Here is a 16,768-nt window from a genome sequence, read left to right on the forward strand (position 1 = left end):
CAAACATCTCCCACATGTAGACATGGGAGATGGGTGTCTGTTTCTGCAGAGCAGCAAGCTGACACTTTGCTACCTCTTCCGAATTGCTCTCTAGAAGAGTTGAACACCTCATCTGTAGTATTCATGACACCTGTTATGGTGTCTTACTCTTTAACTAAACTGTCTCTCCATCTCCAAGTACCTCGTAGTTTCTGAAAGCATTTAGATTAAAAGCTCATATCTGACACAGTATAAACTTTTCCTTTGGTAGAGAGCAGCAGTCTTCATGACAAAGAGCTGCCTATTCCTGAACTGCTGTTTAAACAGCAGCTTTGGGTAGGTTCTGCTAAAACCGTATGTGAGAAAACAGTATGGCAAGAGAAGTGAAAAACCTTGTGGCAAATTTGTTTGCAGTTTGATTTGTGTTGGCTCCTTTTCATTCCTGAAAAGTACCCCTTATCTACGTGTTCGTGAAAGCCTTAATTTTTTTAAAAAGAAATTCATGTGTTAAGTATTGGTCATTTTTTTCATTTAAAAACAAAACAAGGAAGTGTGTGGTCAAATTGAGCAGAAAACATTCTGCTCTACCACCTATTTGGGTTTCCTTCTGTTTTTTTTATTGGTTTCCTGCATTCTCTCTACGACTTACAGAGACTTCTGCCTTCTGCTTCACGTCTTCCTAAAATGTAGCTTCCTAAAACAGCTTGTGGCTGTTTGCTCCCTGTTGTGTGCTTTCTGTTGTCTGCATATATGCCCAAACAATTCATTTAGTGAGTTCTGTGTCTGATGGCTTATCACTTTGGAAAAACTGTACTTTTTTGCTTAAAAAGGCAATTGAACTGGAGGTTGAAGCAAGCTTTCCTTAGGCTGTGTTAATGTTTCTCTAATTTATTAGCTGTGTGTGCTCTTGTGTGTGGAGATACAGATGCTAGCAATGCACTAGACTGATTTGTATTGCATATTTTTATATAAAAATACAGTGAAATTTGGAAATAACTTTGTACATATGCAATTAAGACTTGCATAATTATTCATTGCTAACCTAATACAGAAGTGGAGATACTGTTAGGAATATTAGTTGTTTGTGGGTGTGTTACGCACAATAGCAAATACATTTTATTATCGAACACCATTTTTGATCTATAAAATGACAAGCTTGTTGGAAAAGAAGCAACAGAGCAAAGTGAGGCTGTAGAACAGTAGGTGGCACTGGCATTGCACAGGACTGATGTGCACTCCTGGGGCTCTAGCACTAAGTAGCAAAGGCACAGATTGCATATAAGGAAAAAACAGATTGTGTTCCTATTTAGTGGAAAGGCCTATGTTTAAAAAGTAGCTGTTGCACAGGTTTCCTGTGTTATGAGTGTGGATGAAAAATGTTTTTCTCTTCAGTTTTATAACTTAGTGGCCTCTGAACTGCTCCAGCTCACACCTTTAGGATCATTTTCAGCTTTCTATGTTCTGTTCTAGTGAGGAGAGTAAGGTAGTGGAAATATTTCCAACCAGGGTAGGGCAGACCATCATAGATACCCTTGTTGCAGTTAAGTGCAAAAGGCAATAACTCTAATTCTTGTCAAATAACTACTCACAACTTTTCACCTTTTTGTGGATGATCCCTTAGGAAGGGGAATATATCAGAATCTGTAACTGGACTTAATAAAATCCTGTATATATGAAATTCAGATTCAGTGTCTTGTCAATTAAAATCAGTGGAGTGACATAAATTAAGGAAGGGTTAGAGATGAAAACTACAATGGATCCTCTTTAAGAGTCTTCAAGAGCAATTTGTGTTCTTATGTTGGAACTAGTTTGCAGCATTTTCAGATGTAAAGTTGTGTTTCAAGTTAAAGCATAGCTGGACCTAGCTTTATCTCCTGGCAATGCCAGTTTCTCATTTCCTAATTATTATTTCAGACACTAAAAGGATAGAAGCATTTGGGGAAACAAGTCTTCAGTTTGAAGCAAGCATTCAAATGAATGCATTTCTGTGATGTTGCAAAAAATATCTTCAGCCAGTGGTATCAGTCTTCATTTAACTGAAGAAATATTAATTTAGAAACTTGATGTGCTCTTTGAAAATATCTCTATTTTTACATTATGCTATTAACCAGAGTGTTCTCTGCACATATACAGATAGATCAAGTATCCAAGATACTGAATCTGTATTGGTGGACTTTTTCCTTCCTGGATCTGTTGGTTCCTCTATTTCCAGGGGAATTTTGAGCTCTTCCATGACACCTTTCTGGTTACAGAATTTGCTGAATTATCTTGGCTCATGGCAGCCTCTGAGCTTCTGAGGAACAGATGAGGAGTTATAAAGCTGGCAGTGGAAAACTTAAGTTTAACACCTTAGCCTTAGTGTCTCAGTTTTAATGGTTGAGTTCAAATGGCGTTACTGCCTCCCCTTGTTCAGCAAATTTAAGGCTCTGTTAATTGTCTGGCATCAAGCTTGTCAGAGTGCCAGCTATCTTGCCAGACTGTAGACCCAAGATGCATGAAATGTCAACAATCTCAGGCTCATTAGTTTTTGGCTTTCCTGGCCTCTCTGTAATGAGTCCAGTGCTGCATAAGCTAAATCTTATTGTTTTATTAACTCCTATTAGGTATAATGGAAGCTATAGCCAGCTGTTGAAATAGCTGAAAGTGTCCTCCTATTGATTTGTTCATTTCAATTATTGTTAACGAAAGCTATCTGCCAAGATCTGCCTCTATATAATGTGGTAATAAAATATGCAGGGTGGATACTGTGTTCTTGCATCTTTTGTCTTATGTGGCATGGAAAGATATTTGTTGTTTAATATGTTCAGATTAGTCTTGTGAACATCGGAGGATTTTAAAAGTCAGATCCCCCTTTCTCCACCAAACTTATTTGTTTGTCCTTTTCTTATGATGTAATTTATCTGGTAAAAAATTTTTGTCTTGGAAAATGGTTGTGTTAGAACTTTACACAATTTGGAGCATTTAACAAAGGCAGCATAGACCTTGTCCACATCTATGTTACATGATGTCTGTTGACTTTTGTCTTTATATCTTCAGCATGAAAATATGTAAAAAAAAAAAAAAAAAAAAAAAAAAAAAAAAAAAAAAAAAAAAATACTCCTTAAAGGCAACTTATCCTGTTTAGTTTTCATACAAATGCTATACTAACCAATTCAGGAATTTTGTTGGTAACTGTTACTTTCTATTGTAATGTCAAAGATGAAAATAAGTGTCCAAATTTAAAACACTTCTAATTGCCTACCACTGTAGTGTTATAAATTTCTCCATAAAACTGAACTTCACCCTGAAATGGTAATTCTGTAGATATACTATATCTTCAATACAAAAAACCTGAAAATTTTCTATTATACTGTTTATGTAGTGTTCAAAACCACATATATCACTCCAAACTTCCCTTTTTTTATTATATGAACTACAAAATGCTTTGAAAGGAAAGATTTTTTGTTTACTAAATACAGATATTTAGATACAGATATTGCCTTGTCTGTTTGCAGGAAATGAGTGTTTACTTATTTGCTTAGTTTTTCAAGAAACATGCAAGCTGATTTTAATTTCCCAAAAGACAGGAATGTTGTCCTTAAGCAGAACTCTGAGCCTGTCATGAAATAAGTTACTGCTTCCATCCCTCATCTCCAGAGAGGTGCTTTTTCTTGTCCAGTTTTGGTCTTAAATCTAGGAAGAATGACATCTTGTAATCTCTAAGTAATGCTTTTCAAATGTTTTGCTACAGTTGAAATCCAGACCAGTTCTGCTTTGACTGAAAATCTTTACAAACTGATGGCTGTTGGCTGAAAAGGAAATGAATTGGTGATGTCAATCTCTTTTTTTTTTTTTTTTTTTTTTTTTTTTTTTTTTTTAATGGTTGGGTGTCAACAACAGAAACCCCCAAGATCAAAATCGGCACTAACAAACTTATTTAAGACCTGTCCTGAGGATAGTTTTGCTGTTTGCCTTTCAGATTTTGGCACTTTTGGGATAATTTCCCAAACACATCAGGCTTCTCGGAAAATAAATGTTGAAATAAGAGTTCCTGTAGTGTGTGTGCTTGTTCTGAATACTTATTTTGGTGAACTTAATTTTCTTTAGTTGGGTGTTGGAGCTGGATGTTGTCTGTTGCTTCATTTTTTGAGATCTGTCATCCTACAATTTGCTTTGTTATTTGACAACAGTAAAATACATGCTCATGCTTGGCCTTCTGATGAAGCCTGAAAGACCTGAGAACTACTTCCATGTGGCTTTACAGCTCTATTCTTTCACATGCTGATCTGTGCCACAGTAAACCATACTGAGAATGAGTGGCTCAGACTAGGGTTCATGTGGTGGAGGGCTGAACAGTAGAGTATAGCAGCTGCCTGGGGAAGAGCATAGTACAGGTCAGCTGTGCAGTGGTATTTTCTGGCCCATGGCAGTAGTGGTTCCGGGATTCTCTGAACCGAAAACTCATCTTCCTGTTACAATAGCTCCTGATGGTGGGTACTTGTTTCTTGCCATGAATTATGTTTCCATAATCATAAGGTCTGGTCTTAACTATGCAGTTTGTTAATAGCTGTTTCCTTTTGAACTTAATGCTCGCTTGTATTGTTTGTGTCTCTTTCCTATTTATAGGAAATAATGTGTATTTATAGGTGAGGAAAATATTTTCTATTGAGCTTCTCCATGTGACTTGTGACTTTCTTTTTCACCAGTTGTCTCTGCTCCAGGCTAAAAATTACAGGTCTGCTTAGTCCTTCTTCATATAGGAAGTGCTTCTGGTAGCAACCTGCCTTATGGTTTGTATGAGTTTACTGAACTCTTTTGCCCAAGGCAAAGGCCCAGGGGTTAAACTTACAAGGGAACAGTACTTCTCAAATTGATGAATTCTCCTTGCTGGAAGATGATGGAAAACATATTGTGGGTTCTGTGGGGAGAATTGATGCCAGTGTTGCTGAGAAGAGTGGAAAATGTAGGGAAGGGCAAAGGGTTGTCTTCTCACTGTAGCACTTAGCTGCAGCAGAATTGCTGAGAGCTGGTACAGAGGGGATCCGAATGTCAGGATCTGTGGTGTGATTTCTTAGCTGCTTGTCAGTAGGAGCTGCCTTGTTGAGAGGTGGGAAGATGGCTCTGTCTCCATGTGCTGCTCTTGGCTGCTTAAACTTTCTGTATTTCTTCACTGGTGTCTCTGGTTTGGGTCGGGGGAGGCCTTTTTGTATTAAATACTGCATTGCTTTTGTGTGCCTTTGCTGTCACAGCTGTTATGGCTGTGTATCATGGCTCTTTACACCTTGACCAAGCTAGGTATGTTGGTGGCACGTTTCAGCGAGAAGAGCAGGTACAATGTTGTCTCAACTGTAGAACTGTTGGAAGATTTCTCTGAAAAACTGCTTCTTCACATAAAATGGTAATCTGTCTGTAGTTGGTCACTTCTGTTTGTGTCAGTTTGGGATTAACCCCTTAAAAATCCATGCTTCTGCCTTGAATATTTTCTATGATAAAGTGCTAAACTTAGTCCAGTATGTTTTAATGAATTTAAAATGTAGTGTTATAATAGCTTTTATCGGAACTAGATAGCACAGTATTGGAACATGTAATAGGCTGTATTGCTTCTAGTTCCAAGTTCAAACAGATCCTGTCTGATATTACACTAAATGCATGCTTCTAAGATGCCTCCTTATTTCTGCCTGGTACTCCAGAGCACAAAAAAAAAAAGGAAGGGGGTTGACATTTTATATACCTTCATATTGAGTCCTGACATTCTACCTCAGAGTGCGTCTAGCTACTTAATGCCATTCACATGTGTTTGCTATGTGTCTGAAAATGGTCTTTTGCAAAGTGTAAAGATGTATCAAATTAATTCACAACTGTCTCATGGAATAGTGATGGGGCTTTTGTATGAGTTGGAAATAGTGCTCCAGACTTCTGATTGCCTGAGTTAACTTGTTACTATGTTAGACTGCTTGAAGTTGCTGGGCCCTTTTTTATTTAAAAAGCAGTAAGAGCTTTTGTATATGATAACTTTAAAATGTCTTTACCTCTTCACACCTAGAGGCATTTTATTTGCAAAGTGGTTGTTTGCATGTTGACTGGTAATGTGAATTTTTCTTGTTCTGTGATCTTTTTCTGGTTGGATGGAATGCTGCTTATGTGCATGTTTTTATGGAGAAGCTGTTACCAGAATAGTTAGTCTTGTGCTCATTTAATACTTCTGGAGCTGAAGAACAGGTTGAAGAGCTTGGGAAAGGGAATGAATATTTGTGTGAATTTTTTTGGTCCAGGAATGCAGGTTGAGTAATCTGTAGGTGTAATCAGTTTATAAAGCTGTATTTTCCTAATATAAGTATGTAATTAGGAGCCCTTTAAGTTACATGTTTAAAATTCAAAAAACATAACTTTCAATGTGATTCATATTGGATGTTTCTCCCTTTAAATGAATCGGTATATTTAGGAAACTAGTATGTACCATTAAATTCATTGGCTGCACTATTTAAAAAAAATACACCTGTTTTGTTTTTAACTTCTTGTGGGAAGCAAAAACTCAGCAATTTGCCTTTGGGTGGGGGGGGTCCCCCTTTCCTGTACCAGGCTGGTGCTCTGCTGGTTACTGAGTGAACAGGAAATGTTTTGTTGTTCCTTCTCCATATTCTTCAAGCTGTGTTTCTGATGCTGTCTTTTTTTTCCTGTTGCTGTTCATGAAATTCATAAAAATTAATTTTAAAATTCTGCACCTCTTGACCCAGAGGGTTTTGGAGTCTTTTGAAAGAGGTTAGAGGAAGGGGTGGACACTGGAACATGGGGGAGGCAGAATGTAATGTAACTCATAAGCCTGATCTGTTTTTTGGGGGGGGAAACAATATTAGACTAAGGGTTGGCAATTTTGCTTGAGTAAAGACTGTTCAAAATAAACTGAGTGGAGACCTAAAAAGTGCTGCTGAAATGCAGAGAATTTCATGTAGTTATGAGAGCTGTAGTACTTATCAAAGATGGTTTTTGAAACCCGTTATGAAGGGAAGTGGAGAGGTTGGTATACATGTACCTGGAAAACTGAGACTAAAAGCATGGATTTCTATCATGTTTCTGCTAGCAGTTTTTTAACTCTTGATCTTGTCTGTGGGAATTAGTCTTCTGTAGGCTAACTGATTTGAATAGTCATGAGGATAGTCATAGACATCTTAGCTACAGTAATGCAAGCAGGGCAGTTAAAACAACTAAACCATGAATTTTGCAATTAAATCTGAAATACAGCGCAGGTGATGTTTTGTTATTGTGTACCTCAGGGAAACTGAACATGAGACTTAGGGGCTTGTATTGCAATCACTTGAGAAATGTTTACCTGGTGATGCTACACAGGCATCTTGTGCCTTAAAAATCACCCAGTCATATTACCTACGTAGTGCCTGCTCCTGGGAAAGTAAGGGCAGCTCATAATTGAAGCAGTGGTAACAGTTGAATTGGGTCATCCTGTTTTATTATAAAACAAAAGAGAACCCCAAATAACTCATTCATCTTTCAGTGTTACAGCCTGTAGCTTGCCCCTTACACAGGGGATTAAAAGCATGGGTGAGTTTCAATTATCAGAGCATTGCAGTAGAGCTTGTATATTTGGGCCATCAGCTGTGAAGTTCCTAGTTTAAATCTGACTCAAACCTATGAAGGTTAGAGGATGGGCAAGTCTTCAGAAACCTGAAGTCGACTGTGCAGGTGTAGCTGGTGTGAACTTTAGGCCTGTCTTCAACTCAGTGCAGCTGGTGGCCAGGACATTTTGGCTAGAATTGCAGGATCCATGTTTATTGTAAGCAGAGCTCCAGGGAATACCAAATGTTCCTCCTGGCTGTGCTTGCCCTGAATTTGCCAGATGGGCCTCAGCCATGTAGAGGAAAAAGTAGTCAAATTATTTCCCCTCTGCTTAAGGAAAGAGAGAGGCTTTCATTTAATAGGGATGGCTTCTTATTATCCATAAAAGTTGCAACAATTATATCAGGTCACATACTATAGCCCTGTGAAGAGGGAAAGCAGAAATATGATGCATCTGGCAACATCTTTAAGATAGCAGTTATGTCCTGTCTGTTACAGAAGGCTGCCCTAAAGAGCAGTAAGACTTTTGCTTAGAGAAATTCAGAAGTGTATAAAAATAAAATTTTTACAGCTGCAATACAAGGACTAAAAAATTATAGGTAGATTATCTCTACCCAGTGCTACTGGCATTGTGTACATTCATTTTTAAGTTGTGCTGAGATGACTGAGAATGGAAGAATGGCCATACTAGAGTGTATCAAAGGTCCATCTTGTTCAGCATGCTGTGTCCAAGCATAAACAGATTTTAGCTGTGAGTATATATCTGAGGACAAGTTAAGAACAGGGCAAGCATATGCTGCTACTTCTCTCCTTTCTCTAACTGCCTGTAGCTCGGGGGACTTTGAGCCAGATGTGGCTTTGTTTATTCAGTGGTGGTGTTTGTGTATTCAATGGATTTTTATTCCATGATTTTTTTATTAGTTTCCCTTGAACCCATGTAAACTTCTTGTATCCACAGTGTCAGCTGGTGAGGAGGCCTGTGGCCCCTGGCCTGAGCAGTTCCATTCTGTTTGTTTTGGACTGGCTTCTGCAGCCTTTCCTTGCACTCAGTACAAGGTGTGGATAAGCCAGAGATTGATGCTGTGGCATCAGCATCTTCTATCTCTAATTCTTTCTTCCTTTGCTAATATTGCTTAACATCTGATTTGCCTTTTTGAGCACTACCAAGCATTCAATTGCTGTTCTCACAGGACTGCTTATCATAAGGGCGCACTCCTGAGTGGTAACATTCACCTCAGACTCCGTGGGTTTTGTATGTTGGGTTAGGATTGTTTTTTTTCCCACCCCCGTTTGCATTGTTTTATCTATGTTTAATCTGCTGTTCTATTGTTTTGCCACTCATAATTTTAAGGCCTTTCTATAACTGTAACAGTTAATGACAGCTTATATAATTCCAACAGTTAATGTTGGAGGCTGCAAAATATAGTTGAAAAATTATTTTTAATGTTAGTTCTCTAATATAAAATTAGCAAAACTAAGGCTTGTTCTCAGATTTTATAAAATGTATGAGCTTAAATCTTTAAACCCTTTGCACAGAGTTCCAATGCATCTTTAAAACTCCTGAACATTGTTTTCATTGAGATATATTTGCTCAAGTTCATTTTATATATATATATGTGTGTGTGTGTATGTATATATATATATATGTATATATATATGTGTATATATATATATGTAAATGTGAAGCATATATTAAAACACTAGTATAAAACAAATATGGTAACTCAGTTTCTCTTCAGGCTTCTCAGGTGGGTTTTGACCTTGAAACCCTTGGTCCTTTGACCTAAATACCAAAGAAATCTAACTTGAAGCAGCCATTTCTGTTTGGCCAGGCATGTTTCTTTGAAAATACTAACTCTGGTGCCTGACATTGGCAATATGTGTCGGAACATGACGATGTCCCAATGTATAGTTGTTCAAAAACCTCAGTTTCCTTTTTATTTTAGTATTGCAAGCATTGTTTCTAGAACATCTGTGGCACATTTAACCTCTTGGTAGCTTTCCTTAGAAAAATTTGCAAATGCTGAACATGAACATTTAACATTTTTCTTCACTTATTCTGGGATAAAATGCTTGAATTCCCTTTAGGTTTTGAATATAGACATGAGTATACTTGCTTGCATTCCCAGGATGGTGCTCAGTTTCAGAAGCCCTTTAGGCACATTGCTTCAGGTTTAACCTTTTCCTCGTTACAAGTGAAGATGTCTGTATTGTGAGAACTTGTACAGAGCCACTTGGAAAGAATTTCGTAGTTAGACAGCTGTTCTCCAAGCTGCTGCAGCTTCACTTTTAGAGCATCTCTGCCCAGAAACTACTAGTAGTAAACTAACTAAACTACTAGTATACACCACAGTATGGCACAATCCATTGTCTGGATTCAGTTCTGCTGGGAAAATGTTTTTGTGAACATTATAATTTAAATGTGAAAAAGAGAGACAACTGTGACATAACTCTGTGCATGGCTGTCTTCTCTTGCATGTGAAGCACTTTTGCTAGACATAGTGATTTTTACTTCCATCAGTGTGACAGGTTGCTTTGTAATAAGTTTGAACTAGAAATGCTGTACTGAAAAACAGGTAAGAACCTGTTGGATAGCTTTGAGCTATAGTGAAATTGCATGTAAGTGGATAATACTGCAGAAATCATTCCCTTCAAATCCTTCCCCCGCCCTCAAGTTTTCCATTAATATTCCAAATACTACAGTTCTTGCCTGTGATATCCTTACTTTGGAAAAGGTTTGACTAGCGAAAGCTTGCTCCCTCCTGGAGTCTGCAGATGACTACCATTTCCAGAAATGGATGAAGGCTGATGTTTATCATTAAGTTCCCTGTTGCTGCCTCTACTCCTCTGTACCATCAGCTGCATGTGGAGGGCAAGAGTGCATGAGAAACTTAAAACAAAAGAAAAATACAAAAGGCCTTTTCTGCCTAGGTGGCCTTTCTCAGAGTATAGGCGGCTTTTTGTGGTGGTGGAACAGAGCTTCTCTTGTTCTGAAGTGCTTTCTACCCAGCTCTTGCAGGCTGATAATATAGGTTTCATGTAGGGATAAAGTTTAAAGTATGTGGTTTTGTTTTCCTTTTTTCTTTTTTTCTTCCTCTCTGCAAGAGCACAATAACCATTAGGTACCAAAATGAAAGTACAGAAGTAAGTCCTTGTGCCCCCAGGATGGGGTTGTAAAAATACATATTCAACATAATTAGGTACCTAATTGGGTGCTTAAAGTTAAGTGATGTATATACATATGTAAGTAATTATATTGAAAAGTGCTCTATTTGTAATGGGTTGTGCTCTGTTCTCTACAAATCAAATTATAGGTAGGGTTGATTCTGTAACTACTTAAAAATGCTTGCTTTCTGGGTAATTTCCTTTATTTTTTATAAGGTTAACAAAGCTCAGAAAAGCTACCTGTGAAAAACATAAACCAGTGTGGAAAATACAAAAAGCATATACAAAAGGGAGATTGAAAATAAGTAAATTATATCTAGCCAACTTTATTATAGTAAACACCCTGAGGTCAGAAATCACTGGAAACTGTTTCTGTCTGGTTATAAAAGCTAGTGAACAATGCAGCTCTGTGAGTTGCAGTCACGGGCTAACTGTTTTGAAATAGTTTTATGTAGTAGATTTTCATGCCTTAATCTCTCCCTAGGAGAAAGTGCCATTATGGTGAGAATGTCAACAACTTCTCTTATTAATGAGAGTAAATATGTAATAATGAGGAGAAACCAAGGAATTGCACTTAATATAAAATTGAGTTGTCAGTAAATATGATGATCAAAAAGAAGGTGAGCTTTTATTTAACTCTCAAGGCAGAGGTAACAGCCTCTGGGAGTATTTGCTGCTTCCAGCTTGTTAACAAACTGATTTCAGAAACTTCTGTTGAAGTCAGTTACATATAAAGAGAAGTTTTTGGAAGAAAGACGGTGGTACAGTGTTGGAGAACTGCAGAAGTATAGGCTGATTGGACCCAGAAGTGAGGTTGGTTTCAGTGAGCTTGCAGTAAAAGTCCCCACTGACTCCTGTAATTGAGTGCTTAAGCTTAGGCTCAAAGCCTGTGCATTAATACAGCAGGATATTCCAAAGTTATGCAGAGTATCAACAAGAAACTGACAACACTAGAAGTGCAAATTAAAAAAAGGGGAGCGACTTGAGTGTTTTATCAGAAATGTGTACCTGAATAATTTCCATCTTAAATTAGTTCAGTTACTTGGCCTTGAACCTTTTACTCTAAATCTTTGAATTTTAATGTTTTTCCTCCAGTGCTTATTTTGACCAGTACCAATTCCTTCCACCTACTCCCCGGCTTCTCCAGTTTGGACTTAGGCTGTTAGGTAACTTTAACTGGACCCCATAGAGAAGGGGAGTAATCTCAAAACAAACATCTGTCTTAGTAGATAGGGCTAGAAGTAGTGGATTTAGATTAACACAGCCTGTCAGCTGTTAAGAGTTCTTATCTACTGTCTTTCTGCAGTGCTGCCATTTACTGGTAAGAAGTAATGCTTTGTTTCAGGATGCTCTAGAGAATAGCCATTCTGGTATGGGTTTCTGTAACATTCTTCCACTAGTTATTTTAACAAGTGTATGGTGCACCAAAGACTTAAATAGCTGGATCTATTCTGTGTTCTTTTTCATTAGACTTGAAATAGAAATTCCTGAAATGGCTTTTGTTTTAATGCTTCTTGTTTACAGTCCCACATTATGTATCAGCGTAGCTGGAGTTAAAATAAAAAAAGCTTGCTCATAAGTATAGCATGTCTGGGTCTTCCTGTGTGTATACTTCTTTAAAGTATTGTTTCTATTGTTTTATATGATTGAAACACTAACTTGGTGTGAAATGCAATAACAGATTTCCCTGGGTATGGCTACTAATAGGTTGTTTCTCTTAAAGAAAATAAAAGGGTTTTTAGAGTGCTTTAATCCTAACCACACTGTAGAAGGTATTCGAATGCTGTTCTTAAAACTCTTATCTGAATAAAGAAAGGATTTTGAACTTTTTTGGTTTTGTTTGTTTTTAAAATTAAATCTTTTCTTTTTCCATTTTTAGGAACGATTGTTTTTGTGAATAGAAAATTACTTCAGCTGGTTTAGTATGCTGTGTTGTAAGGGGGGAGTTATTAGTGTGGCTCTTGGGATGGGCTATGTATTTGTAATATATTTATTCTATCTGTCATTACTTTTATTTTCCTTCCCTCCTCTGTGTCACATAGCCGTCCTCAGAAGGTGTGCTTGTGTCCATTCCTGCCAGTACATCCACTAAAAGTCTCCACCTGCTTATATATAATTCAGCATCCAGCAGAGGTGAGTAATTCTGCAACTTCTGTACACACAAGACATGTTTTCTTATCTGAATAGTCCTGTTTTAATCTTGAGTCTTGGTATGGTGTGGCACAGAGGCTTCAAGTTGGTCCAGGGAGGAGCGTATTTTAATTACAGCAGTTCTCCTTGCTAGTGTTGTGTTAAATACTTGAACTAAGGAATTCTTCTTAGTGGTGACCCTAAATATTTAGACAACAAAGACTATAGCTGCAGTTCAGAATGGTATGTTTTGTAAGTACTTTATTAGAGGAGCACATTTGTGAACCACAAAAGCAGCAGCTTTCTTTGCATTGTCTCCTGCTAAAGGCACTTTTGCTTTTCAAAGATTCTAGGTGATAAAGTGTGTCCTATATTGGACTTAATGTACCTACAGTATCCTTTTCTTTCCTGTTTCATGCTCTTGGAGATTTTCTGGACTCATTTTTTTAATTTAACCAATAGCAGAGTTTATGTTAATGCTCTTCTTGCCTTCTAATGATCAAGTATGATGGTAGATTATAAGGATTTTACGAGCTGGACTGCAGTTGCACAGAATTGGAGAGATGCTGGGCCCACAATAAGGATGTGGAGTTTGGAAACCTGTGTTCTCCTAGTCCAGCTCTTTACTTATTCAGCATTATACAGTACCTCAGTTAGCAGACAGTGTTAGTGCTTGCAGTGGCGCTTGCAGTGGCGCTGTCCTTGCTTGATAGAGCTTTACATGTCTCTTGCAGTGTCTCGACTAGAGGACATGCTGCCAGGTAGACTTGTGCAGGTGTTAGGTATTGTGAAAGAGAGGAATCATTTATTGTACAGCAGCAGATATCTTGCCATTCACCTTCTATTCTTGCGTGATAGTCCTTACATTGATTATAGTTTTTAACTTGTGAAGCAATTTAAAAACTAATTAGATACAAACCTGGTAGATGTTACAGGAATAGTGGGAAGGTGAAGGTGTTATTTGCTGTTGCTTGGCCTAACTTTTTTCCTCTCTGCAGGTGTTTGTGGTATGTTTCCTCTTTTTTTCTTATGCTTACTGTCATGGCCTCTGCCAGGACTGTGGCATAGTTAGGTGTGCTAGCCCCATACACATTTGTTTTACCTTCTGCCTTTTGTCATCCTTGGCAGGATCTCTGGGAAAATGTTGGCTGTTCTGTACTTTTCAAAACTGAATTGATAGCTGTGGCTCAAGACAGAACCCTTAAAGTACAGTGGACAGTATCTGTTCAGGATGATTCAGTTTCTCTGCCTTCTCTTTCCATAACTGAAAGAATTTTTGGTGTTAAACATCTGAGGAAAACTTATTTATATGTATTTAATGAAGTTATGTATTGATCTCATGCTAGCTGTTAAATTTGACTTGCTTAGTATAATACTCTATATACTCCTTTTTTTTTATTGAACAGTAAGGATCAAATATAAGGCAAATACTTCTGCTAATTGTGTTTAAATCATGGAAAAAATGATTTTGGTGTAGAAAGGATGGGAGAAATGTCTACTTTTTCTTAATAAATATTTTTAGTAGTTAAAACTGTCCTGGTCATTGTACATGGATTATGCTGTGCTAGCCAAAAGCACTGTTAATTTCCAGAAAAGGAAGGGAGGGGACCCAAAGCCAGTCCTCCAACCCTAATTCTGTGTTTAGTACTTCGAATAGTGAATAAAAAAAGCATTGCAAATCACTATTAGAACACTGAGAAAAACAAGAGAGCAACTGTACAATTTTACACTGGTAAATGCAAAATAGCTGGTATAATAACAAATAGGCTAAATAACTAAAAAATGTAATAAATTAAAAATTAAGAAAAGTCTAAACATGAAATGTATTTGAACGTGTAGTTTCTTGGTTGCTTCAGCTTTTGTTCTTGATTCCTTCAGCTTTGGGTTCTGTGTTTTATCTGATAAACATATTTGTTAGATTAATTTGGACAATTCCAACTTCTTTCCTCTTGGTAGGAGAATGTATTTATTTGGTAGAAATGTAATCCTGACGTAATGATATGACATTGAAAGGAACAGTCGAATGACTCACTTGACTGATCTTTTGTTTTTTTGCTTGTCAGAGACAAATAATTGACAGTCTTCCAGCTCATTTATTGCTGCTCTTTACATTATTATGAAGAAGGAAGTCTTCTGAGTAGTGAATTAGTCTTACTTGATCATGATGAAATAAATAATCTCATACCATCAATACCAATGTTTTTATTTTTAGCACCTGTCTATAAAAGTCAAGCTCTCATTTATATTGGCAAGGGAGGAGTTTCATATTGGAAAGTAAGTGAAGCTAGCTCCTCAACCTATTATGTTAATGTGAATGTTATTTTCTTGCCTAATCTTAATGTTCTGTTAAACTTGTTGTTTTTCTGATATGGGCAGCCTAGCTGAATTAACTTACACTGATGGTCATAGGTTAGGACAAGACTAAGTTTGATATTGTTGGTCACAAAAGTATGATTTGAGTACATCACAATTGGGTGCTCTTTCTTGCAGATTTTTTTCTTCCTGTTAGCTGATACAACTTTTGTGGGTTTAGTCAAAAAAAACTTAAAAGTAGATGGAAACTAAGAATTCATAGACACCTCCTTGATTTTTATTCAGAAGTAACTTCTTTTTTTCAGGAAAGTCGAGTGTTAAGGACAGTACCTCTGCTAGTGGCTTGTCTCCCTCCAGACAAATGTAAAGTTTTGATTGGTCGACGTTTTAGTGAAGACAGGTGAGCAGGACTGCTGATATCTTTTTCTGATTCTCTGTGTATTACTGAGATGTTTCTTCCAATTTCTCTATTAACAGCAATTGGTGTTCTTGGTTTTTATTTTGATGGTGTATGTTAACTTTTGGTATAAGCTTCTGACTTTCAGTAAATGTAGATTTGGTATAATAGTATGAAACACTTGGTAGGTTTTCTTCTAATTCGCAGCTCCCGCTGTCTTGATTTTTAGCAAGATGCGGTTATAAAATCTCTTTCATAATGGGCTGATTTCCTCCCTTATCTTTACTCTTCCACAGCATACTACAGTGTCATCTCTATTTCAGGTAGGAAGAATGGCCAGTTCCTTCTTTGCTATACTAGTGAATGATAAGGCAGCCAGTTTGCTGGGTCACTCTCTTCAGCTGTGGTGTTCTTGAAAGTTCAGGTGGTTACTCTGCAGCTCTTCATAAACCTTTCTGTAACTGTATTCTTACCTGGTGCTAGCCTTGTCTTGCTGTTTTGCATGGTTCTTGCTGTGTTTGCTTTGTTTGGCAGGACACTTGGTGCTACTGAAATATAAGCAGTATTTTGTACTTGAGTGTCAGAGATGAAAAATCCTTCAAGAATATTTTTGTCCAAATTTTCTTTCTGGAAAACTGATTATAGGGGATCATGGCACTTTCAAATTTGCTTTTTATTTCTCTGAGACTTAATATTGGTCTCAGAAATTTTTATTTTCATTTGAAGCAAGTTTTAGAAACCAGTTCCTGGTACAAAAGCACTGTTAAACTTTATTACATACACTTTCAATGAAAGCAAACAAAAATCATGAATATTGATGAAGCAAATTTTAAAATTGAGTTTAATCTTCGAAGAAAACTTTTTTCAGTGTTCACCTTACAGAAATGTTGAAAGATGATTCAGAATGCTGCTCCCACCCCACTGTATATAGTAACTAGAGCACATTAGAAATACATTGCTTTTCTATTAGTCTTCTATGGTAATAATGGTAATAATTATCCAGTTTCAGGCTACAGAGAAACTGTACACTCTTCCCATTAAAGCTGAAAATGAAGTAACTCTTCATACTGACATGCACTGGGTGGAACACTATCAACACAGTCTGCTTTTGGAAAATCGCTTTAGAAGTTTTTCTTGGAAGTGATGAATACAGTCTTTAAAGCTCCTTCAAGTTTCACCACAAGGACATTGCTCTAACATAAAGGATCCTGTCTAGGTCAAAACGTGTTGTGGAAT

At 37.2% G+C, this 16,768-nt stretch overlaps 1 protein-coding gene across 3 annotated transcripts in view; it reads left to right on the forward strand.

Moving 5' to 3' along the window:
• LOC112992390 (tRNA-uridine aminocarboxypropyltransferase 2) overlaps window positions 1–16,768 on the forward strand; it is a 110,122-nt gene that overhangs the window by 16,725 nt on the left and 76,629 nt on the right. For 2 of the 3 annotated variants that reach the window (XM_026115409.2, XM_026115410.2), the window contains exons 2-3: window positions 12,735–12,825; window positions 15,441–15,535. In XM_026115409.2, coding sequence (XP_025971194.2) covers window positions 12,735–12,825; window positions 15,441–15,535 — 186 coding nt within the window. Of the gene's footprint in view, window positions 1–12,734; window positions 12,826–15,440; window positions 15,536–15,828; window positions 15,856–16,768 lie in introns of all 3 variants that reach the window. The other variant, XM_064501376.1, reaches the window with a different exon arrangement.

This window comes from Dromaius novaehollandiae, chromosome Z, assembly GCF_036370855.1.
Source record: "Dromaius novaehollandiae isolate bDroNov1 chromosome Z, bDroNov1.hap1, whole genome shotgun sequence".
Lineage (NCBI taxonomy): Eukaryota > Metazoa > Chordata > Aves > Casuariiformes > Dromaiidae > Dromaius > Dromaius novaehollandiae.